Source organism: Oreochromis niloticus, linkage group LG7 (assembly GCF_001858045.2).
Source record: "Oreochromis niloticus isolate F11D_XX linkage group LG7, O_niloticus_UMD_NMBU, whole genome shotgun sequence".
Classification (NCBI taxonomy): Eukaryota; Metazoa; Chordata; class Actinopteri; order Cichliformes; family Cichlidae; genus Oreochromis; species Oreochromis niloticus.
In genome coordinates this window covers 21,933,162-21,957,584 of record NC_031972.2, presented here as the reverse complement: position 1 = coordinate 21,957,584, position 24,423 = coordinate 21,933,162, and the positions used below count along the sequence as shown (strand labels likewise).

At 39.9% G+C, this 24,423-nt stretch overlaps 1 protein-coding gene across 2 annotated transcripts in view; it reads left to right on the top strand.

Annotated features, from left to right (window-relative positions):
- The first annotated feature begins 768 nt into the window (after nt 1-768).
- Nucleotides 769-24,423, top strand: part of wdr70 (WD repeat domain 70) — a 45,267-nt gene continuing 21,612 nt past the window's right edge. Inside the window, exons 1-10 of one of the 2 annotated variants that reach the window (XM_019361097.2) lie at nt 769-842; nt 2,967-3,026; nt 3,142-3,225; nt 3,308-3,407; nt 3,542-3,758; nt 4,905-4,964; nt 5,473-5,606; nt 6,629-6,782; nt 10,207-10,283; nt 16,685-16,859. In XM_019361097.2, the coding sequence (XP_019216642.1) occupies nt 3,008-3,026; nt 3,142-3,225; nt 3,308-3,407; nt 3,542-3,758; nt 4,905-4,964; nt 5,473-5,606; nt 6,629-6,782; nt 10,207-10,283; nt 16,685-16,859 (1,020 nt within the window). In that variant the 5' untranslated portion in view covers nt 769-842; nt 2,967-3,007. Of the gene's footprint in view, nt 889-2,966; nt 3,027-3,141; nt 3,226-3,307; nt 3,408-3,541; nt 3,759-4,904; nt 4,965-5,472; nt 5,607-6,628; nt 6,783-10,206; nt 10,284-16,684; nt 16,860-24,423 lie in introns of both variants that reach the window. The other variant, XM_005470308.4, reaches the window with a different exon arrangement.

Below are 24,423 nucleotides of genomic sequence, written 5' to 3'. Positions count from 1 at the left end.
ATATATATATATATATATATATATATATATATATATATATATGTATATACTTCACTTCCTTAATAATAAATATTTTGAGGCCGTCTTTCTCTCCTTTGCTCAACTTCCATTTATAATGTTATGTTCACGTCTGCGATCCTCTCTAATTCAACCACTTTGAAGGGTTTTTGAACAGCCTGTTTAAGGTGAAGCATGTCAGTCTGATTTGAGTCCAGACATTTTTTGTATGATGTGGACTTGCTATGTGTTTTGGATCACTGTCCAGCATAACCCAAGTGAGCATGAGCTTCAGGCTATGAAAAATGGCCAGACATTCTCCTTCGTAACTTTCTGGTAGAGAGCAGAATTCATGTTTCCATTAATTACAGCTTCATCCAGGCCCTGAAGCAGCTTTTTATGAATGGTGTGTTTATTGTGTTTATTTCAGATGCAACAGGACTTAAATCTTCCAAAAAAGTTCAGCTTTTGTCTCATCAGTCCACAGAATATTTTCCCAAAAGTGTTGGGCATAATCAAGATAGTTTTGTTGTTTTTTTTTTAAGCAAATGTGAGATGAGCCTTTGTGATGAGCGGTGACTTTCTTCTCCTAAAGCTTATTTTACAGTGGATCCACAAAAATGCACCCTAAATAAATCCAATGTTTGCAATGAATTCGAACATTAGAAGGGTTGTGAGCTCCTCTGTTTTATCGATGCTTTGTTCTGAGCTAATTATTATTACTTTATATCTTCTTGGCTTGGACAACTTATTGGTTTATCAAAACAAGATCATACCGAAGCACACCAGCAGCGGCGCTGCGAGCCGCACAGCAGACGAACAACGAGAACTTCCGGAGGTCAAAGGTAACGTTCGTATTTGAAAACATGGATTCCAAAAGAGGAGATGATGGTAGGAACTTTTTGCCTTTGTCTATCTGTAAGCCGGAGACTACGTTCATTTTAAACATGAATGACCACTTACAATAAACTCTGTTCTGAGTTTTTAGTGGACGTTAGTGAAATTAATGAAGTAACACTACATGAGAAGAAATGGACAACGTTGCTCTTTTTGTTAGCTTATTTGTTAGCTTAACTAATGTTTTCTATAATGTGGGATCTGTTTCCCATGACATAGTTTAAAAGTCGAGTTGCTGTCAACATTCACACATTTATTTACCCCCATTTTATCCCTTTTAATCTTATCCTTATCACCCTTTAAAAGGGGAAAGACGAACAGCTACTGCTAGTTGTAAAACTTTTTGTGTAAGCTGAAATGAGGACAGCATACGAAGTGGATTAAACACACTTATCGGAAGCCTACATATAAATTCCGGAATGAATTCCATGCCAATATGGAAATTGGTTGTTGTGTCGGTATCAGTATTTCTTGGACATGATTATTTGGTTGTCAGCTTTCACAGCCCCATAGTCCGTAGTTTCTGCGTTGTGTAGAGTTATATCCCAATTTAAATAAAATAATTGTACCTTAACCAGTCTTGAATTCTGGGGCAGATTTTAAGGGATATTGACATATGAACTGACATTGTTTACATGTTTTACTTCATGATAAATGGGAAAGGATGGGGTTATGGACTGAAATACTGTACATTGCTGGAACATTCAAAGTAGACATAGGAGGATACCTCTGTTCATCCGTCTGTACGCTGCTAGTGTGGAGTATTAAACAAAGCATAAACAATGGAGTTAGAGATGCTCTCTCAACATATGTGTCTTTCATAGCCACATAATATTTGATGCACTATATGGATAAAAACACTGGGCTACCTGGACATTACACCTACAGGAACTGTGGCTCAGGAGTTAGATGTGGAGTCTACTAATTGGGAGGTCTGTGTAATCGCAGTATTTTTCCTGGTCTGCCTAATCTCACTGAAACACGTGATGTTGAAGCTAGGGCTGGGCTATATCATACCGTTCACGGTAATACCGGTGTAATTTTGGGCAACGATGGGAAAATGAAATATCGCGATAGAATATGGGTAAAACGCGCATGCGCAGTGCCTTTGTTTACATATGCACATGGCGGCGACGCAGAATGAGAAGAGCGACAGTGGATCGTTAAATGAAACGGATGAACCAGAACTGGTTTGTAAAAATGCTGCAACTTCAGTGGTGTGGAACTGGTTTAGCTTTCGTCTGTCAGATACACAACAAAGCACTGTTTTTGGTAGCGCATGCTAGCGGGCCGTCGTTATTACCGTGTTGTTTGGAAAATATGGCACACTTAAAATCAATCCTTTGATTTTTCTGAAAATCGACAGTGCCCCTTATAATCCCGTGTGCCTTATGTATGAATTCTGGTTGTGTTTACTGACCTCGAAACGATTTTATGTGGTACACGGCGCTCGAAAATCTGTCAGATGTTTCAGTACGACTTTGCTAAGCTACGAAGCTGCACCGCTTGATGGATTGTCAGAGCATTACGGCTATCGTAGGCAGGAGCCTCGCGGAGTGATACGTACTGTGCTTCAACATAATATTACCTTATTGTGTGTGTATAACCTCTTTTTAAGTTTTGTGGATATTATACATGGTTATGCTGAGGATGTGTCGGCCAATTTCCACTGGAAATGCCTTTTGGTTAAACTGTCAGCAAGGAATTTACATTTGCACTGTTAAATTTTTATATAACTTTAATGCACATAAAAAATAGCTGCTTGTTTACGTGAAAATACATTGATGAGGTTTTTTGCACTAATAAAGTTGTGGAGTTGTAAAGTATTTTGTCTAGTATCAATTATATCGTCAGTTATATCGTTATCGCAAATTTTCAAATGTATATCGTGATAAATATTTTTGGTCATATCGCCCTGCTCTAGTTGAAGCTCTTCTTTGCTCTACAGAGGAAAAACAGAAACCCTCCCAAATTGAATTACTTTTCATTTTTAAGCATTCTGAAGTGATCTGAAAAGGAAATTGTCACTATGGAGTCAAACACTGTAAACAAGGCACTGACCTCTTTTACAGCAACAGGCAAGACGAGTGACGATGGAGACATTGCATCTGTCATGGGATTCTCTGGGTTTGGTATGAGTACTCCAGCACACTTGTCAGAAAATATAAATTTAAAAAAATTATTCTTTGATAAAGTGACATTTTGAGTTGTTGCAGTCATACATCAAGTTTTATTTTTACCTTCCAGGTAAGAAAGCCCGCACATTTGATCTTGATGCCATTTTTGAGCAGACCCGGCGAACAGCCATCGAGAGGAGTCAGCATGTGTTAGGTAAGTGTTTCATCACTGACAATGTGATAACCCTGCTTAGTAGTCATGATGAGTTTAATTGCATTTGGAATTGCTTCCTTAGAGGAGCGGCAGAAGGAGATAGAGATGAAGGAGGAAGGGGAAAGCTCCAAGTCAGTCAAACCGTCAGTCCAGAGTCAGAGAGAAAAAGCTGCTTCTTCCAGGTAGGGAGGCATTTATGAGTTTTTATCCTTAACTGACTGTTACATCTGTTCTGGCTTCCAGTTTGTCTACTTGAGTGTACAATAAGTTTCGCTTTGTCTGACAAAGCTTATTTATTTATTTTTATCATTTTTAGAGTCCAGAAGAGCGACAGCAGCAGTGACAGTGGCTCAGATTCTGATTCAGACTCAGAGCTTATCGGGCCACCGGTGCCTCCTCAGCATGCAGCTCAGCAGGGTGATGATGATGATGAGCTCGTAGGGCCACCTCTTCCACCAGGTTACACAGGCAGCACGGCTCACAGTGATGATGACGATGATGAAGAAGGAGAGGCACAAGATGACGACGATGATGTATGTCTGAATTATACAATCTCTTAGTAGGCTGTGAATTACAGCATACTACATATATCTGATCACACTTTCTTCTTGCTCATTAAGAAAACAAGGTATTCTCAGTAAATGTTGGGACATGGTGGTATGTTAGTAGTCCGTAGGTGTTATACAGCACTTTGCAGATCCATGTTTACATGGTGTAGCTGTGTACTGTGAGTTACCCTTCTTTGTGCATGCACTCTTTGTTATTTAACTTGCCATGAATTTTATCTAAGAGTTAAAAACTATGAACATGTTGATTTTTTTTAAGCTGCTCTTCCTCTTTGGTGTGAACTCTGCTCTTGTTTCTCTTCCTGTACAAGATAAAATTTCAGCCAATCAGCTCTCTCCTTATACATGGCACAATTGCCAGCTGCTGGATTTTTGGATTTCTGCATTGGTTACATTCCCTTAACCTCGTCTCTGTGTCGCTAAAAGAACTACTATTTTATTATCATTGCAGGATAATAAAAGTAAATAAAAATAAACAATGAATAGCTATTTGAACAGTGAAATAGCATGCACAGTTGCAGGACCCAGATACTGAAGAATGGAATGGACTGGCTTTTTCCACATTGCTTTTACATTGATACTGACCACTCAAAGCTCTTTTCACTATAAGCCAATTTATAGTGTGATTTTCCTACTGTGACAGATCACAATCTCGACATATAAAGCCAACATTGTGTTCTGCGTTTGAGGTCTTTAAAAAATCCAACCACAAGATGGCAGCAGGAGAAAAGATTAACGTTATTAGTGTTGCACTGTACATGATGAAAGGTGAACATTTTGCCTACTTTTTAGTTGTGCTTTTTTCATTTGTTTTCTTTACATTACCAAAAGGACAATGACGCCTAAAAAATATATGAATTTTCAATTAGAAGTATTTTTAGAATGTGTGGCAATGTATTGCTTTTTACAGGAAAGTACTATCTACACAGTCTCTCAGATTCTAACCGTTTACAAATATAACTTCTGTCGTCATTCACACAAGATAAATGTCTTAGACTCACAACCTTTTAATGCAAAAATATCATACATATTGCTGCACTTTGATCAATTAACATAATATAGACTTGTGTTGTTTTGCCTTTTCCTCACGTTCATGTCAACTTTCTGTCCCAGAATCCAGTGAAAAGGATTCCAGACACTCACGAGATCACGCTGCAGCATGGCACTAAAACGGTAAGGCTTTCGCCTCTAACACCCAGCCAGTAATTAGAGCTGGTGACAACTCTATTCTCAGTTGACTTTGAATAAAATTCTATTTTTATCACAAGCTTGTAAACAGTACAACTTTTGCTTATATTACGCACACACACAAAAACATCTGGTTTCGGAGGCCTCTCATTGGATTTTCAGTTAACATTTATCTCACTGATTTTAGCCAAAAGAGCGGCTGTGAGGCTGTTACTTTTCTAGCTGTGAGAAAAGGGATGATTTTTTTTCTGCTTTTGTTTAGTCTGGTATCCAGATCTAGCACTTTTTTTCAGTTTTTAAACAGTTTATTCTTCAATTATTTAGAACTAAACTTAAAATATTTGGGTTTTATTTATTTCTGTGCCTTTTAACAAAGTCAGCATGACTGTATTGTTAAAGATTTCTAGCATTATAACTAGTAATCAGCAGCAGCTTGATTTCTGAGTTGTATAGGCTCATAAGTTGTCTCTTGGTTTTCAAACTGCTTCCTCAGGTGTCGGCTCTTGGCTTGGACCCCTCTGGAGCCCGTCTGGTGTCTGGTGGATATGATTATGACGTTCGATTCTGGGATTTTGCTGGGATGGACCAGGCTCTGCAGGCCTTCAGATCGCTGCAGCCCTGCGAGTGGTACTGAGAACATCAACACACTTCCTTAACACGTGTTCAATAATGAATTTCATGTGAACATCCACTACACTGACTGCATCTCCATGTGCCAGAGTGTATACACTTTCACAAACACACACACACGCACACGTCGCTAAACCTCATGCTAACTCTGCGACATCCTCTGTTTTCATGCAAAATGAGCCTTTCGAGAGCAGATGGTTAAGATATGTGTCTGTTTGTGTGTTTGCATGTGTGTTTACTCTGTGTTTAACTAAAGCCACCATCAAAGATCAAATTCTTTTTTGCTTTTGGGAATCAGTGGGCTGAGCTGGAGCAGGTTTCCCCTTATTAACGCTACATTTAATTTGATTACAGTGTGATCTAGGAGTCTGGTTTACTAACAAGCCGGGCTTCATATAGAAAGTTGTTGACGCTTCCTTAGCCTGGGAACTGGATGAATCTGAGGGCTCATGTTTCATTTGCTCTGACAGAAAGCATCTGGCTGATCTCACATTCAAACAGATTTCCACCTGGTCTTGCCCTTGCTCGACCAATCAGAAGCGTTTATCTAAAACGGGGTGGGTTATTTTCAGTGAATACTGTAGTATGTTTACATTTTTCCAGTGCTGATTGCTACCTCTCGCTTTGCTTTGCTCTAACTGTTTGTAGGGTTCGCCCTTTGATAATGCACCAAGCAGAACTGAGAGGTTCCAGACTAATAAGCATTTGCACATTAACCTTGCAATGTCAGCACCCTGCCCCTATTTTTAAAACATCAGTTTTATCAGTGGACAATTTTCTCTGTAAAAAGCTTTGTTTTTTATGCTTTAAAAACATTATATTAGTTGGGTGTCTTTGTTTATTGTCGTAGGCCAGTCATACAAATAATCAGGTGTACATTAGATGTTGGGATGTTTTGTTCATATAGCTGCAAGTATCTGGTGTTTATTTGTGCCTGAAAAAGTGAAGAATTAAAAGCTTCTTATATAAGAATGTTTTAGTGAAGCAGTCTTTGTTGTGCTGTTTTTGTGTCCCCTCAGCCATCAGATCAAGGCCCTGCAGTACAGCATCACTGGTGATGTCATGCTGGTGGTTTCGGGCAATGCACAGGCCAAGGTGTTGGACCGTGACGGCTTCAGTGTCATGGAGTGTGTGAAAGGAGACCAGTACATTGTGGATATGGCTAACACAAAGGTATGCCAAACTGCTGACTGTCAGTTTCTACAATAAAATCTAACGAAACAATAACAATGCGCTCTAAGAGGATCAGACAAGTGGCAATGAAGCCAAGAACACACGAGTTTACTAGAAATGTCAGTAATAATTGCTCACTGCAGTCGAACGCCACACGTTATGCCAAAAAGTTACTCCATTGTTACAGTTTTCACATCTGCTTTAATCTGAGTCCTGAAAAATGGGTTCTTCAGAAAAAATAAATAAAAAGAAAGTGCTGCGTGGCTCTGTAAATGACATAAAACAGGTGCTCATCAATAAGTGCAAGTCTAACCAAGAGATTTCCTAAGGCACTCTCTTGGTTAGAATTATAAAAATATTTAATAGACATGATAAAATTATAAAATAGTTGGAGCAAGGAAAAAGCGACCTACATGTATTGACTAAAAAGTCTTCATCACACCCCGATAATGAAGAAAAACAACTCCCTGTCAGTTGTTTTATCGCATTTGTAAGCATGCACAATAAGTCAGTCTGGTTATTATTATAGATGTTTACGAAACATTTTGCTATCATTTCACTGCCCCCTTGGTTTTCTCTTTGAAGCAAGATTGTAATACTGCAGATGTGTCTGATCATCTAACAGCCCATATTTTCTACCCATTCCAACTTTATGTGATGCCGAAGTACTCTGAGATTTCAGCATTTATCTCGGAGAGTAAAATCACAGCTAGTCATAGCAAAATCTTATTAAAAAATATGGTACAAGTTGTAATACTCTAGAATGTTGAAGGTATTCGTGTTTTCATTTCTATAGCAACTGCGGCCTACCCAGGATTCATTGCTAATTCCAAACATGCAGCGGATGATCTGTTCTTCTGCGCTGTGGGTTGACCCTGCCAGTGCATAATGGTAGCAATGTGTAGTTGGTTTTGTTCTTGTATGTGGGGATAACGATGTGTGTGCTGTGTGAGAAGCCAGCGGCACTCAGGAAGAGAGGAACACATGCTTTCGGGACTGTCGCGGTTCATTTCTTGCATATACCTGAATCTACAAAGAAGGATCCTAATTGAGTGTCCATGTTTGGATTTTATTGTGTTTAAGAAAGGCCATATTGGTAGGCAATGAGCATCTGTGCCTGCTGCACTGCATTTAGACATGGTTTATACCACCCATATGAATTACTTGAAGTGAAGGCCCATTGATCGCAAGTAGTGTTTTCCTTGATGTCCTACATTCTTGTCCTGCACGGTCACATCTGGCACTGATGGGGGAGTTTGGTTCAGTGAAAATGCGTTTTGGACGGGTGACGGTGTCCCAGTCGATTAGCTGTGTCTTATGTGATAATTAAGTTATTCTGTCTCTGTTGACAAAAACTAATTTCCTTCCTAACTAACCCCACTGTGTGCAGAGATTTGTCACACGCAGGCCTGCACTGTATGTACATGCAGTATGATCACATGGTATTGCTTCTGTCTCCCTGAATATGTATTGCTGTCAGTGATACTTCTCTGAATAAATGAATAAATACTATAGACAAGACAAATTTCCATCAGCAGGTGAAAATAATTTTCGTACTAGTTCCAATTTTTGCATAAGCTATTCTTCTTATGCTTTCAGTATTCCCAAACTTAAACGCTAACACAGACACTTTTCTGGCCTAGAGGAAATTGTGATAATAAAAAACTGGGCTTGCCCATCCGTTCTTGTCTGTTTGTCATTATAATTCTTTGCGCTTACTTTTGTTATCGATATCTGCTGTTTTTTAGTCTTTGGGCAAGTTGTTGTTGTAAACCTGAGAAGCATAATGCATTCACTTGAGAAGAATAATTTTCCATTGTTTTCTGATGAATACACCAGAATTGGGAAAAAATGTTTCATTAAATTAAAAGAATTGCATTTTTTTTCTGATTTAAGGAGAAACCTTAAAGTCCCAAGAGATGCGTTCATTGACATGGCAACTGGATTCCATGCAAGCAAGCAGTGCCCTGCCGTTTATCCAGTTTAATCCAGTTCTGGTTTGGTTTGGGTTTCGAAAGAATCAATACATGTGATCCATATGCTTTAGGTAACATAGATGAGTTTGTGATTATTGTCCTAAATCTCAATGCCAGTGGTAAGTTCTCCAGTTAGGTGCTTGAAAATATTACCTTCCCCATACTTGAGCAACCACAGACCCTACGCCTTGCAGGTGAGAGCTTCTTGCATGACATTAAGGTATCTCGTTAAACCCAGTGAAAAAGCCGATTTTTTTTTTTCCTTTGCATGAAAAGTTTTCTTTGAATTCTGGGATGACAGTTGCACAAATTTTTTTTTTTTTTTAAAAGACATTTTCAGTGATGCATTATGCTTTCATGCTGAACACTTGGAGAAGGATGAATCAGATTTTTTTAAGGAAGCTAGTGCCTTTTTCACGCTCATGCAAAGCTCTTTTGAAGGTTTCTGTTATTGCACAGAGGAGGGAATTTGTGTGGGGCTTCACAGACCATTTGTACTTTCCTGATCATATAGCGAGTGCATATTTTACCATAAAATTTAACAGCGTAGCAATTTGTAGTTCTTTTTAGTCATAAAACAGCAGGTCGTATGCAATTATTCTTAATCAGTTATTAATATGGTGTGTTGTCAAAGTATTTGACAGTGAGCAGGCAGGCCCTCTTCCTGATCCACACATACCAATGCCATTTGGTCAGCTTCTGCTCATGCAAGGCTCTGCTTTCTTGAGCGTCCTGTCAAATAGCAGTATGTCTTGTCTGAAGCCCCTTCGCAGCACACTGAAGTGTTCCACTCTGACCTGGCAGCCAGGGAGGCCTCTCTCTGGGTTATACTGCTTTGAAGTTATTTGTTATGAGTAATTCTCCACATGACTCTCCAGCAGAGGAAATGTGTAGAAGTTACAAAGAGCAAAGAGCTCACTGTTTTAAACTGTAACACAGCCAGCTCCAGGGCCTCTGGGTTCACTAGCACAGTTGTAAAGTGATGCCTATGTCGAGGAAATCCGAAAGTCAATGTAATGTAAAGTCAATGTATTACAGTGTAACCTAATTAAGGATATGGATAAAGGGCTCACATTTGCAATACACAGTACTGGAAAATTCATCATCAGATTAATTATCTGGTGACCTTTTGTGTTGCAAGTTTTGCCAAAATGGAAAAACAACAGCTGTCTTTACTCTTTATTTGTGCGCAAGATTACGAAATATGTCTTAATCCCCTTTCAAGTTTCTAACAGCACATGCTAGCTACTATTTCTGTGGCTTGCCCTTGAATATCAACTGTTTAAAAACTGCTGTGAAGAAAAGGAAACTCTCAATATCTGCTGCACACTGGATCCAAAATAAATAAAGTCGCTGGAAGCCAGCCACAGGATATTGGGTCATTTTAGTGCTTGTTAAAAGTGTGCGTTTTGTTTATTTTCACTTTATGCTTTTTTTTTTTTCTTCAGGGCCACACAGCTATGCTTAATTGCGGGTGCTGGCACCCCAAGATTAAAGAAGAGTTCATGACCTGCTCCAATGATGGGTAAGTTTTAACCAAGCATTGTAAGCTGTGAGTTACAGGCAGAAGCCTCCACGCCCCCGTTGTCTTTCTCGCGCTGTTACATTTCACATGTTGTGGATCCAGTTGTTAAGCTTCACAGTGAGCTGTCTTGATTTTAAGGGAGGAGAAAACAGAAATGGCTTTTAGATGGGCCTAATCTCTTTGTGACTCACCAAGCATGTGTATTTTGTATAGTGAGTTTTAATCTTGGCTGATTTTTATCTCTTTAAATGAAAACAAGCATCTGGTCTTTCTAAACAATAACTGTCTAAAAGATTTTCTGGAGAAACGGTTACTTTCCTGTACACTTCATGTGCAGGCATACCAAGGAGTCTCTGTTTTACCAACCAGCATGCGCCATTTATAGTAAAAATCATTGAGAAAGTCCCCCAGGAAATTGAAGAGTATGCAGTCAGTGAGAAATACCCTTTCTCATCTTCAGAGCATTGCTGATAGCACAGTGACACCCATCATACTTAGGCCACACCTCTTTGTTACAAAATTTATGTCCAGCATTATATTTAGTAATTCGTACTGTCGGATTTTCAAAGTAATGCTCTCACCGAACAGACTTTTCTTCGCTCTCATCCCCTCCGTCACCAGCAGGGAGTCCTCTAATCCAGACTATGCCTCTGAAGATTGCAGCGTGGCCTCATAGCTGTGTGTTTGCACATGGCATATTTATACTGGATGTTGTCCAAATGGAGCCCTTTATTTGTATGCAGTGATTTAGACCAGATCAACCGCTGTCATACACAGATATTTATATTGTTTGCTTCAGACCGCAGAGTTTTAGCAGTCAGCGACATCCTTAAATCAGCACTAAACCTGTAGAAGCTGTAATTCTTTGTCCTGTGTATAGGTGTGCGGGAACATTTGTAAGGCAAAGAGTATGACTAAGCTACAGCACAGTGATGAGTCTAAGCGAGTGTGACAGACAGCAGTAGAGAAACCTAGGGCTATCATCATTAAGGAGAAACAAGGGCCCGGCTTTGCGGGCAGCCCGCAGCCCAGTGTTTACCAGTGTTACTGCTCCCCCAGATGTGGAGGTTGGTTTAATTAGCTCTCATTGAGGCTCTGGAAATCCTCCCCTGGCACGTTAGCATTGGGTGTTGCTCCTGGCCAGCTAACAGGAGAACAGCGGAGAGGAGCGCACAGGGAGCCATTCATAGGCAGAGGGGCTGCATGCGGGAGAGGTTCACAGCAGCAGACCCAGTCGGCGTGGCAAGCTGAGTCTCAGAGATGTGGCAAAGAGAGAAAAGAGGGAAGGGGGGGGGGGGGGGGGGGGGGCTGGCTATGTTGATTTACAGGTGGAGGAGGTTGTTCCTGGTTAGATTTTCCCATGTTGTGCATGCACTTGATTGTGTTGGTAATGTGCTTTGCAACTTGGTGCAGAATTTCACTTTATTGGTGGACACACTGTCCCCCGAACCTACAATGTTTTCAATCAAATATCCCTTTTTGTTGCTTCAGAGCCAACTGGATGTTACTGCTGAGGTTTAAACAAGTCCTAAACAGATAACTTTAAGCATTGCTTCTGCACACAAGGTTTGCAGAAGAATGATTAAAATTGCGATATGTGTGATATGTTGCTTAAACTACAGTTGCCACCACAATGTTAAATATTAATAATATATATTTGTGGGGTTTTTGCTTGACTTAGGCTATAATAATTTGGAAGGTTCATATTAGTTCCTTTCGTTTGCTCACTTTTAATTTATGTGGGTTTACTCAGTAAGTGATTTACGACATCACAGATGGTATGTCGAGGATCTTACTGTTTGTATATCTTTTTACATTAATGAGACTGTTCTGTTGCCATGAAGGTGTGAAACACACAGTACCATCACTGAAACCTTACAGACAACTATGCTATTCAGCATGGATTATTAATGCTTCAGTTATTAAGGACAGTGTTCCTCCTTTTCTTTGTCTCACCATCCACTCCATTCACTTTAGTGAATAAGTATGGATTCTGCACAGGGGCCAGGCGGTAGTCAGTGGATGTCTTGAGAATGGGCCAGCAGTTGGCCAGTAGTACCAGAGGCTGTCAGCTACTGTCTGTCTGCTTCAATATTAGACCAACATCCAGGCTTTTCCAGGTCTTTCTGCCTAGTTAGAGGCTCTTTGTTGTGTTTATTTGAATAGGTTATTAAGCATGATCACTGGACCGCCCAGCTTCTTAATTAAAGATCCCCCAGTAGTGTGGAATCTCATTCATTAAGGGCTACCTCCCAGCGCCTTGAATGATTTCATTAACCCATACTTTTTTTCCCCCTCCTGGGAGGAAGTGGATGAGAGGGAAGCACTGATAATGTAGCAGCAGGGTGTTCTCAGAAACTGTGGGTTGCATGGGGCTTCAGTAGAACTGTGCGAATCGAGTCAGTCAGTGAAAAGTGTTGCGGTGTGAGTGTGTCAACATTTCACATTCTTCTGTCATTGTGTTTGAGAGCGTGCAGTTGTAAAATGGAACAGTGTTTTCCAACAGTATTCATGTTTGATCCTAAGGAACAAACAGCACGAGTATGAAGCCACTTTAACTGAATCTGAATCTTTGGTGAATGCTTGAAAGCCACGGATTTTATTTCCAAGAAAGTGAAAGCAATACTTGCTGGGTTAACTCTCAGTGGAAGTATTTCTTTGGCAGGGCTGAACTTGAAGTAGTAAAAAAGTTAAAATATAGCTGTGACTTGGTGTATATTAGGAGCTTCTTTTTTTTAACTTCTAATGCACCAAATCTTTAACACTTAACTAACCACAGTGCATAAAACAGTTTACCAAGTATAACACTGTGGAAAGATTTGTGTTGTTGTTTTGAAGGATAGCACACTGGTGATTCTTGGCTTTACGTACATAGTTTTATAGTGCCTAGGAGAATGTTAAAAATCCATGTTATGTTCCTTTTTTTTGCGACGGAAATTTCAACCAGAGGACAGGACAAATGGCGACGTTCTAATTGGGCCCACATGTTACTTCTGTCGAGTCTTGAAGCACACTTGAGCATGTTTACACACAAATACACACAATTTGAGGAATGTTTCCAGGAGTTTTGAATGCCAGGGATTCCCTTCGTGCTGGCCTGGTGTCAGGGCTGCAGCTGGACTTGGATGTGTAGCTGTATACAAGGAGACCCAGAGGACAACATGGCAGGGCCTTTTACTGCTGACAAATTGTTTGTCTTTGTCATGTGCTCAAACTAAACATTTGATTTGAAATGTGTCATACTAGAGAGCATTGACAAACACAAAGTCACACAAAGCAGATTTGTGATTTAACGCATGGATAAATTGTGGTAGTAATTCATCTTGTTTTGCGAGAATGGTACTTTTGGTTTGGCTTTGTGTGAGGCCGTACTTCTGTCTCTCACTCTCTCTGCTTTTGTCTGCTGTGAGCGCTAATTGATCATTTCTAGCACTCGGATCTTGTCGAATTAGCAAGTTAGTTGCTTTTCAGTGCCCTTAGTAATGGTTTACTTTCAATTTGAAAGGAAAGGAGAGTTAAATGGATGACATATGAGGAATGACTCCTCGAAGTGTGGGTGAGCATGTTGGGGCGATTCACTGAACTGGACGGGTTCATCCACAGTCCAGCACATCTCCAACTGTTCCCCACCTTACATTGCAAGTGTTCCATATTCTGCCCACGAATGCACATACCATAGCTTTAAGGAGTGCATTAATCTTTTTTGTTCAATTTAGAGCCATGGCTGAGTTTTTGACTGACAGTAGCCTCTAGTTTTTTACTGTGAGAGCTGTGAAATAGTGTTTGTTTCTTTTGTCAGCGAACTGAATATGGGGCCGCAACTTATCACACCTTTGCTTGATTAGATCTGAAAGCCTGCCTTGACTCAAGCTCAAGAGATATTTTTCTAGGCATTTTGCCTGTAGTGTATGGTCTCACCTGCCTTGCTAGTGAGCAGAAACAATGTTGTGAAAATGTTGTGAAGTTTTGTGAATGAGTCTCTCACTGTGCCCACAGCCCATCTGTGCTAAGGCCACTATCTTCCTTCTTTTGATTCATTGCTTGGGTACAATTGTGTGCATGCCTCCTCCTAAATCCCTCTGTTATCTTCTTTAGCTGTGATGGAAGATGGAGCATCTTCCCTCCTAATCCTCCTTTCTCATAACAGAGCCCCAGTTAGTCAGTCAACCAGGAAACAGGCAATTCAGCCTATCACTGGAATTCGACCAATAAACAACCTTATACAAGACGAACGCTCTTCTTTTCCGTCTCTTTTCTTTATCCCGTAATCTGGAAAGGTGATCCTAGCAGCCGTCACCCCCACTGGGCCTATAACCTGATGTACAGATAAAACCTGGGGCCTGGGGAGCTGTCACTCCTCAGTTGATGTGTCAACGACTGTGCTACCTCGTAAAGTGCACATGCATGACTGAGGTTGAATGGGTCTCATTTTATTGCATTCACCCCTCTGTCTGTGAAGCGTTTGTGCAAGAAAAGGGGGCTGCTGATTGAAGGGAAAACAGGCCTTTGAGAAAAAGGCAATGACAATGTTATTACCTGCTAATGTTTTTTTGTTCATGCTGTGTATCATTTTTTTAATATATACCTGTTATCCCCCTCCCCCAATCCTCCAAAAAATAAAAATAAAGAAATCAAACTTAAGACTGATGTTAACTAAAATTATTTTAAGTTTTGGTCCTTTAATGGCGGATAGAATAATTTTAAAACTAAAATGAACCCCTTTAGATAGCCCACAGTTTCCCACAAGCATCTTACTCCCGACAAGTGACTGTGTGCAGTCTTTCCTCATCACTTGCGCTCTGCTCAGCACTGGTGGGCTCCAACGTCTCTGCTCTATCCCTCTGACAGCCAGCAATGCCGTGTTTTGGAAAGAGTTTCTTACGATAAATACCATTCCAGGTTTTGTGTGGTACATGAAAGGTCATGTTGTCTTTGTTGGCTTGACACTCGCCCACAGTCTCCTGTAAACAGAATTGAGATATCTGTGTGAGGCAGCAGGTGGACCAATATGTCACTGAGTTTGTGGCTATCACTCTTTATCCCTCACTCACACACATACACATGGAAATCTGCTGTGTAAACAGCTTACTGTACAGTGCAGAAGCCTTCGGTTTGTACTGGAAACTATGATTTTATACGCGTGGCCTTTGCACTTTTTTCCCAGCAGAATTTTTTCTTTTCTGTGATTTAACAGCTTTCGTGTTATGTGGATTTAAACAAAACTATGCATCAGAGTTTTATTTGACCCTTGCAGGTTTTCACTCAAACCATATGTCTTCAGCTGGCATTTGTATCACATTGTTAGACTTATCCAAACACAGTTGAGTGTGTGTGTCTGTGATTTTGTAGCTGGCCACAGTGGAATCCTTCCCTGGCTGTTAGTAGCAGCCCTGCCTGTATGTTTATACTCCTCTGCTGACCCCGTGACCCAGAGGTCAAGATACCCACTAAAGCAGGCAGTGGGTTCACAGACACATTTGGATGAACCGTGTCTGTCACGAATGTTGGTGGGAGCATGTGAGGTGCTGGCTAGGCATGTCGATGTGTACTAACACCCTTCCAATAAATAAATGTGGGAGGTGAAGTCTGTCTCATCACTGGTGGGCACCTGAGTTAGTGCTGTTATCATTTTTTTGCCGTCTTTACTTTATCAGTCTGAAATGATACAGAGCTAGATAAAGGAAACAGGCAAATAAAAGCATCATTTAAACTCTATATTTATTTGCGATGTATGAAAAAAATTTAAGTATTAAAATTGCATTTTTGTTGAATTTTTTTAGATGAATGCTCATTTTGAATTTTAAGCTAGCAACATTTGTCATAATGCAGTTTTAGTGGATAAATCAATAAATAAGTAGATCCTCTTTATGACAGCATATGTAGCTCCAAAACATGAATATATCGTACAGCATTAACAGTGCCTTCGCAGAAAGTTTCAAACCCATTTTTGGTTTCGTTCCAACAAAGAACTGCAAAGTGTTACACAGACTGACCTGTATCCATGAGGGCTTATTGTTTTACTTTCATTTTATGATGTTTTGGAATGAAATCTCTCATTTGTATTTTACGACGAGTCTGCATTCAAACTCCCGCTCTCAGGGCTCCAGGTTGTGTAATGTGTTCAACAGATGTAGGAAAGAGAATCAGGATTTCATGGACGCTTCAGACATACCTGTCAGACTGATCTACTGTTGTGCTCTTTGCAAAACTTCTCACCCTGCGCCACTGAGTTGCCTGACCTAAAGTTTCATGAAATGACAGGGGACACTGTATCGCCACGATTCTGATTTATTATGGTGGATGCAGGTATTAAAGACCAAATATGTTTTGAGAGACGGACGTTTTTTGAGTGATTCATGGCAACCGGGTTAGGATAAATTAAATTATCTGTCTGTTCACAGCACTGTACGCACATGGGATCTGAATTCAGAGAAGAAGCACAAGTCTGTGTTCAAGCCTCGCTCCTTCCAGGGTAAGAAGGTCATCCCCACATGCTGCACCTACAGCCGCGACGGAAAGCTCATCGCAGCGGGCTGCCAAGATGGCTCCATCCAGATCTGGGACAGAAACCTCAGTGTGAGTTTTAAAACACAAACGCATACCAACCGCCGGTAATGTGCAGTGGATTGTAAACATTGGACGTCTGTTTTGTTATGGGCTCAGGTACAGAGTCATGAGACTCAGGTCACAGGCCAGAGAGGTCAGCAAATCGCTAAGCCCAAAGAATTTAAAATGCTTTTGTCTAAACTGGAAGTAGCCCAGTCTGAAGTATTGATGTGATAAAATTTGATCTGATATTTGATCTGATGTTGATACTGGGGGAAAAGTCAGCACATGTTATGACCCCCCTAGAGCCACTCCCCTTGCATGGCTTGAAAGAGCAACTTACGTAACAGAATTAACTGATGGTTAATGATTGAGTTACATGAAAGTTGCTGGGAGGCCCAATCACAATTTCCCCCTGCACATTTTCCATTTAATTAGGTAATTAGGAAATTAAGTGATCAAAGTGTACATTCCTTTCCTCAAGATTCACATCGTTGAGGTAATAGTTGATCTTGGCTTCTGGCAAGCAGCGCACTCACTTATTTGGCTCTTTTCATTTGAGTTATTTGACAAATCAACACTGTTGATAAAAATGACTTCCATTCAGGGTTGAGAAAGCATGACGTCCATCGGATCTTTTGGGTGACTCAAGAGTTTTTTTCACTGATCGTTACTCCGTAACACATTCTTCATTGTCTTCTTACTAATTTGCTTCATCTTTTCTCCTTCATGACTGTCCCAGTGATGTGATGTCAGTGTCTGGGCTCCAAATGCTGCTGTTTCCTGTTTATTGGCGACAAGGCATATCTGACGGTTTATTGTTCTTCTCATTAGTCACACAAAACATTTACCTCCATGAACGGATGGAAAGATGAGAAAGGGAAAAAGAGTTTAGTGGACCTACAGCAATCAATTTAGCAGGCATCATTGCATTCTGGGAGATTATAGGTTGATTTTTTTGTCATCAGAGAGTCCTTAAACGCTGAAAACTTACGTTTTAGGATTGAACATAAAATTGAATAAGGATTATTCATTATGCTTCTATTAAACATATACACTGCTTAATAGAAGCCAGTTTAAGGACAGTTTTTGACTATTTGTCGGTATAAGTCTAATTTTAACTATCTGAAGAATAACAAGTTATTTTTCAGTACATTTCTTCTCTAATTCTTTTGTTCCACTTCATATCCTTTCATCTGTTCAGCTCTATCTGTGGTCAGGGTTGAATGCTTTTGTTATTTTGTGTGAGAACAGAAATAGTAATATTAAGCTGTAGTGAGTGAGTTGGAACAGACTGATTGGGCATAAAGGCTTATCCAGATTAGGGAAATGGGAAGTAGTCGTCATGTTAATTAATCCAACAACCGGCTTCGTAATCAAATACAGTGTAGTTTGTATGATTTTTGTTTCCGGCTCTAACGGCTTTCCTATTGTAAGTCTTTGCTTCTATGAACCCACTTTGTATAGACTCCCTTCTCTGCTCCAGTCACCCATCATCCCACCCCTGTGCTGCTCACAGCAGCATGCTTTTTGCAATTGGGTTAAAGCTCTCAAAATTTATTACCCCTCCTTCTCCAAGCTAAATATTTACCCTGCGTCCCATAGCAGCTTACAATAGTCATGGCTGTTTCCTGACCACTGGAGCCTGTCCTCTCTGAATGGCTCAAGAATTTAGCTGGTGCCCTCTGCCCTAATCAGCAACCTGTGCTGCTGACTCGAATTTAGCCACAAGCCTAAAAAGGAGTTGACCTCCCGATGCTTTTATTGCTCCTCCCTCCCCCCGCTTTTAAATGAGGCCTATCTGCTGTTGTATTGCCACTATTACTCATGGCAAGAATATGCAGGCAGATCAATCATGATCAATCTCATACATGACCTTGATCTATGGCTCAGTCTGAAGAGAAGCTATTGAGAGTGACACATCGCGCTCTTGAACCCTGACATGAGTTGATTGATCCTGCGATGGGAGTCAAGTAGGTCTCGTTCGGTGGACTGCCACAGAGGGTGATTGCATGTTCATTCCCTGACCAAAGGGGTCGGTGCCAGGATTGCAAGACTGCATTTAAATGGTTGCCAGGTAATGTGCACTTTGTGATACTGGGTGCATTGAGGGTCCAGGTTTTTTGCTCCAAAACATTACCACAGAGACCTGAGGAATGTTATGGCGTCATAGGTGAACTTGCATGTTTCCAGACTTCAAAGTGGGACCCCAAAAGAGGTGGTTTTGAAAAACTACACAGTGCAGAGTCTTACGGTTAGGTGGTGAATCAGATATGCAAGCAAAAAAAAAAAAAAAAAAAAAATCTGCCACACTTTAAAGCTTTTGAATAAGAGCAATCAGTAAGTGTTAAGCTGGTACTGCCGTGTCTTACTTTGATCTTATATTGCTCCTGATATAAAAGTAATTAAGAGTCCAGACTCAATTTCATTCCATTAATCACTCTTATAACACTGTTTTTTCTGTCTAGAAGTGGATTTTGGTTTGGTAAGCATAGGAGTTGAACACAGCTGAAATTAGTTTTCCACTTGATCTGAAATGGAGATATTAATTAAAAAGAAAAATATTCAGAGGTAATTCATTATTGACTTCATTTTGAGTTACATGCGTGAGAACATTGACTTACTTAATAATTAGTAAGTCAAGGTTTTTGTCTTGCCAGAGACATCAAATATACTGATGAGATCCTCAAACTAGGAAAAGACCTTTAAAAATTTCATAGCATAGATCAGGTTTTTGTTTGGGAAGTTAATATAATTACAAGCAGCATTAATCTTGACAACCGACTTTGAGGTTGTTTTAGTCATAGTTTGTTTTTTTTTACTAAAATGCCATTTAGTTTTATTCATAATTTAAGCATCTGAATTTATTTCGTTTTGTTAGGCTAAAATATCATAAGATTACAATAGACTAAATCTAAAGTTGATTCAGTTGACCAAAATATAGAGTGTAAACAGTTTTTTTTTTTTTACCTGTGAGACCTGCTTTGTGTGAAATGTGACCATATGTCCACCCCTCTCTTCTTCCAAAGCGTTAACATTTTGTCGTGTTTTCATTAGAAACAGGGAGTACGGTAAATAGTTGTACCATTTCCTGGGGACAGATTAAATGTGCTCATCTAACCTTACTATAGAAGGAGATCACTTCTGATTGGATCACTTCCAAACACGTCCCACCTTTCTACACAATTTAATTAGTTCCGATTGGATCTCGTCCCTCCAGCATGCCTCTCGTTTTTGCTCGTTGATGAAAGTGTTAATACCTTTCATCATAGTTTTTTTTTTACTTGTGCATTAGCTTTTATTTGGTTATCGTCTTGCTTTCATCAGAAAAAAAATTGTCATTAATAAAACTGTGATGAAAATTATTGTTTAACAAAATTAGCACTGATTACAAGTGAAGCTATTAAGAAGCCACTGAACAGCTTACTGCTGTGAACCTCTCAGTGCAGGGTCCTCTAGAAGTTCGGTTGACGCACCTTCAGAACACAGTATTTTCACTGTAAAGTAGTAAATCCAGTGGGTGCTAAAAGATAAATTAGGAAAGGCAATCAGAACCACTTAAAGTCAACTCATGTCTCTAAATGATCTAGGATTTGACAACTCGTGAGAGCATCTAAAAAACAATAAATCCACCAAGTACTCTAGAGACATCATAATCATAAACGTTTATGACATCTTAGTCATATCTTAGTCATTTTGACTTGCTCATTGTTTTTCTCATTGCCACACAGTTTGATTCTCTGTCTGACTATGCTGAATATGGGACCTCTCATAGGATGTGTATCAACGATTAGTCTGAAAAGTGAAACCACTGTGGTAGAGCCTTAAACCTGCATTCTTTCTAATACCCAGCAGGAGGCAACTCTTCTAATTGAAAAAAGAAATCCCCATTATAGAGAAGCTTATAGCTTATTTTGTTCTCTGAATTTATGACCCTAGTACACATTATGCTGTTGAGTTTATGGCCCGAATATCCATTATAGTCTGAAATGCATGTCCAGTGGAATTCATTATGTAAATTTTTATTCTGTAAACTATCTTTCTCATTAGAGTAAAAAGTATCCACTGGGGCTGAACTACCTTGTGACTGGCAAGTTGCTACCTTAGGAGTTTGTAGCATCACTCACTTTTAGATTGCTGTCAGATCCAGCCCTTGCTCATCACATACATTTTCAAAACATCAAGACTGTCTCCGTCTTATACATACAGTCTATAGGTCCACTAAAATATGTTACAGAAGGGTTTTACAGGAAAACAATGCCAAACCTTTCATTGCTATGTCCTTTTTTGACCTTCAACAGGACTTGGAAGAAAAGAGAAGCACGTGCAAAATATTCCTGCCATCTATAGCCTTTTGTAACTGAGACATAGAGGAATACAGTTACTTTACCATAGCGAACATTTGGATTATCTAGAACCTCTTCGCCACCACCACTTGTTGATTTCCATGAAAGATCAGAGCAGCTGTTAGGACTGTGGTTTGGCCACTCGATCCTCAGGGAGTAACAGAGGTCAGAATGAGATGTGAAACTAACTGAACACTGTTCATCAAGTCTTTCAGGTGTGCTGTTGTAAAAGTATGAAAGGAGCTGAGATAAAGAGCCCTGCAGTATTTATGTAATGCTCTGATAGCGTGATTTGGAACAGTTGGCGCTGCGGTAGATTGTTATCATAGTCTGCTCAGGATGAAACCCAATGCTGTGTTCCTTCAGCAATGTATCAGCTCATGCTGCCGAATGTGTGTGCGCATACATGCATGCATATATGGAAGACTTTCATAATTTACTGGATGCTGTTTATAAAAATACGCACATTAGCTTACTGAATAAAATCTTAATCATTTAACTTCGTGCCTGCTGGCCGGAGAAGAGGCTACAGCTTACAGAGGATGTCACAAGGCGCGAGTGAAGTTTCAAACAGTGAACGAGAATCTGGTTTCACAGGCCGGCTGTGTAGATTAGCACAGGAAGCAAACGCAATGGCATCCGCTAATGCCAGCCAACATCAGGACAGTAAATAAATACTCAAGCTTTCACAACAGCAGTATATGATCTAAAAATAGCTGATAGGGGTGTATGTTTGCAGTATGCATCTAGAACAACCACAAGCTAAAGGTGCTGCTTTTCCTCAGTTTCTGCATAAACTATTTATAAAAAAAACCCATTTAGCATCTTTTTCTTAGTTTTTTCCTTTTAATTTTTTGATAATTTGCTCCAGATTCAGACAAGGATTTTCCTATCTGCATTCTGGTTGTTTGTTTGGATGACAAAAGGAAGTGCTGAAACGTATTTTCAGTTCAAAGAAAACACATAGACAAAAGTAAAACGTAACAAAAGGACATGAAAGGGGTCAAAACACAGCGTGCGCTTACAGCAGATGGTGTTCATCTTAGAAAGAAAGACGTCAGATGAAAAGAAGAAAAAAAACCACATTGCGGAGTGATTCATCACAGGTTGAACAAGTACTCATAACTTTTCTTATTAGTCGAGCTGACGAAAACTGCGGCTGTGCATTTTGAGGTCACGGAACAGGTTGATTCAGATGGGAAAAAAAGCACATCTGCGCAGTTCTTTCGTGGGGTTATGTAAAGAAGATTTCATCACCTTCGCCTCGCTGAATATTTATGTTGTAATATTTACATGTTTGATGCCATTTGTTCTCACCCTGAGACTGCACCGCTTATGCACATTTTCCTGCAAACTCTAAAAAGGAGCCTCAGTTCATATCTGCTCCGCTGGCCAATTGTATGGTGTGCAACTGAGCAACATGCTAAGACAAGATAATTACAAGAAAATGGTTCATGAGCAAAAGCCTCCTGTTCATAGTGTCCTGACTCCACCCAGTTGGTGGTTACCATGCATAGAATGGGTGCAGAGTTACATGAATGCATGCTTGGATACGCCCCTATTGCCCATTTGCAAAGCTCAGTAGTCACAATGGTCATTGCAAGGGATTGCAGGATTGAAATGGGGTCTTCCAAGGGCTACGCATATTATACATTGTGTTTTATCTGCTACTTATTAGCACTGAAATAGCTTGCTTAAGATTAAAAAAATTTAGTTTCTGTATTAAATTGACCTCTTGGCTTCACATTTTCCACCAAGTCAATTTTGGTGCAGTAATAAATGAATAGGCAGATATTTGTAAGATAATTATGGAGAAAAATGGAAATAAGTCATAGGCAATCTATGAGTAAAATGATGATGGGGAGCAGAAAATTATTCCAGGAGAGACTACAGAGACTAAATGGCCGAGGCCTGAAGAAGTGTAATCCACGTTATCTACAGTCCAAGGTAACAGTGTTATCTGTCTCGTGCAAGTTAATAACTTCCCTCCACTTACTTTGGAAGTGAAGTATGGCCTCGTTTCCTTCTGTTATCGCCAGGGCACATCACTCATTCACCTCACGCTCCACTCTCTCCTGCAGTTTTTGCCAGCTTTTCTCTATATTTCTGCCTTATCTGTCTTCCACGCTGTGTGCTCACTTCAAATTCCTTATCCGTCTTTTTTTTGGTCTAAAGCTTGCGTTGCTGCAATTCTCTTTCCACTGATTTATTTGCATTCCGTTTGGGATTAATGAAAGTGGAGCTGTATAAACCAAGGTTATGTTTGTTTGAGTGTTAGCAAGCCTACTTCCCAGACTGTTGCTTCATCAGCGTCTATTAATGATCGATCTTTGAAATCTGACTATTCTCAGGTAAAACGACGGCGCTGAGAAGTGAACGGAGGGAAGCAGAGAGAAGGCACGGTTACGAGGGGCAAGCAGTCTAGATACCCCCATGAGCTCTTGGATTTTTACATAATGCCTAGTTGATTGATTTGGAAAATTATTAGGTTAATCAGCAATGGAAAAAAACATCTCTAGATGAAAATCTACAATTCTGTTAATCTCTTGTTTTTTTTGCACTCAGGAAGTGCAAGAAATGGTACAGGCGTGTTGGGAACCACTGTTTATACAGGGTAGATGTTTGAATTGGCTGGGAATCTTCACAGAATAATCATTTAAATCTTATTATCTCTCTTTACCCTGCAGAATACAAAGATAAGTCCATTCACTCTGTCTTTTCTCACCTCTATACCATGACCTCGAATGAAATGCCATTCAGCCTTCTTAGCTTTCACTGATACATGCTCGTCATCACAGCCAAGATGAGTAGGATCACGTTCTCATTCTGTATATAGCAACATCCCAAGGAAATGTTCGCAAGGGCAGAACTTTACTCACAATTTAGCGAAAACGCTGCCTCAAGGTTGTAATTTGCGATGTGCAATTTACCTCTATGTTTTCATTGCAGCTGCTTTTGCCCTGTAGCCATTTGGGATGTAATCTGTACCAACTCTGTTTTAGAATTACACATACCCATTTAGCAAAATAACAGTTATTTTCAAAAGTCAACTAATATGCTGATTCAGTAAAAACAAAACTCAAACCCCAAAAAAGTATTCAGTTTACATTCACACGGGACAAAAGAAATCTTCACATTTGAGCATAAAGTACAGTTTCTAAATTCCTGGCAAATAAAAATGATTTTTGACATTTTTCTGTCTTAAACTGGAAAATTATATGACAGGAGGCAGTGGCTATCCCTGTTGC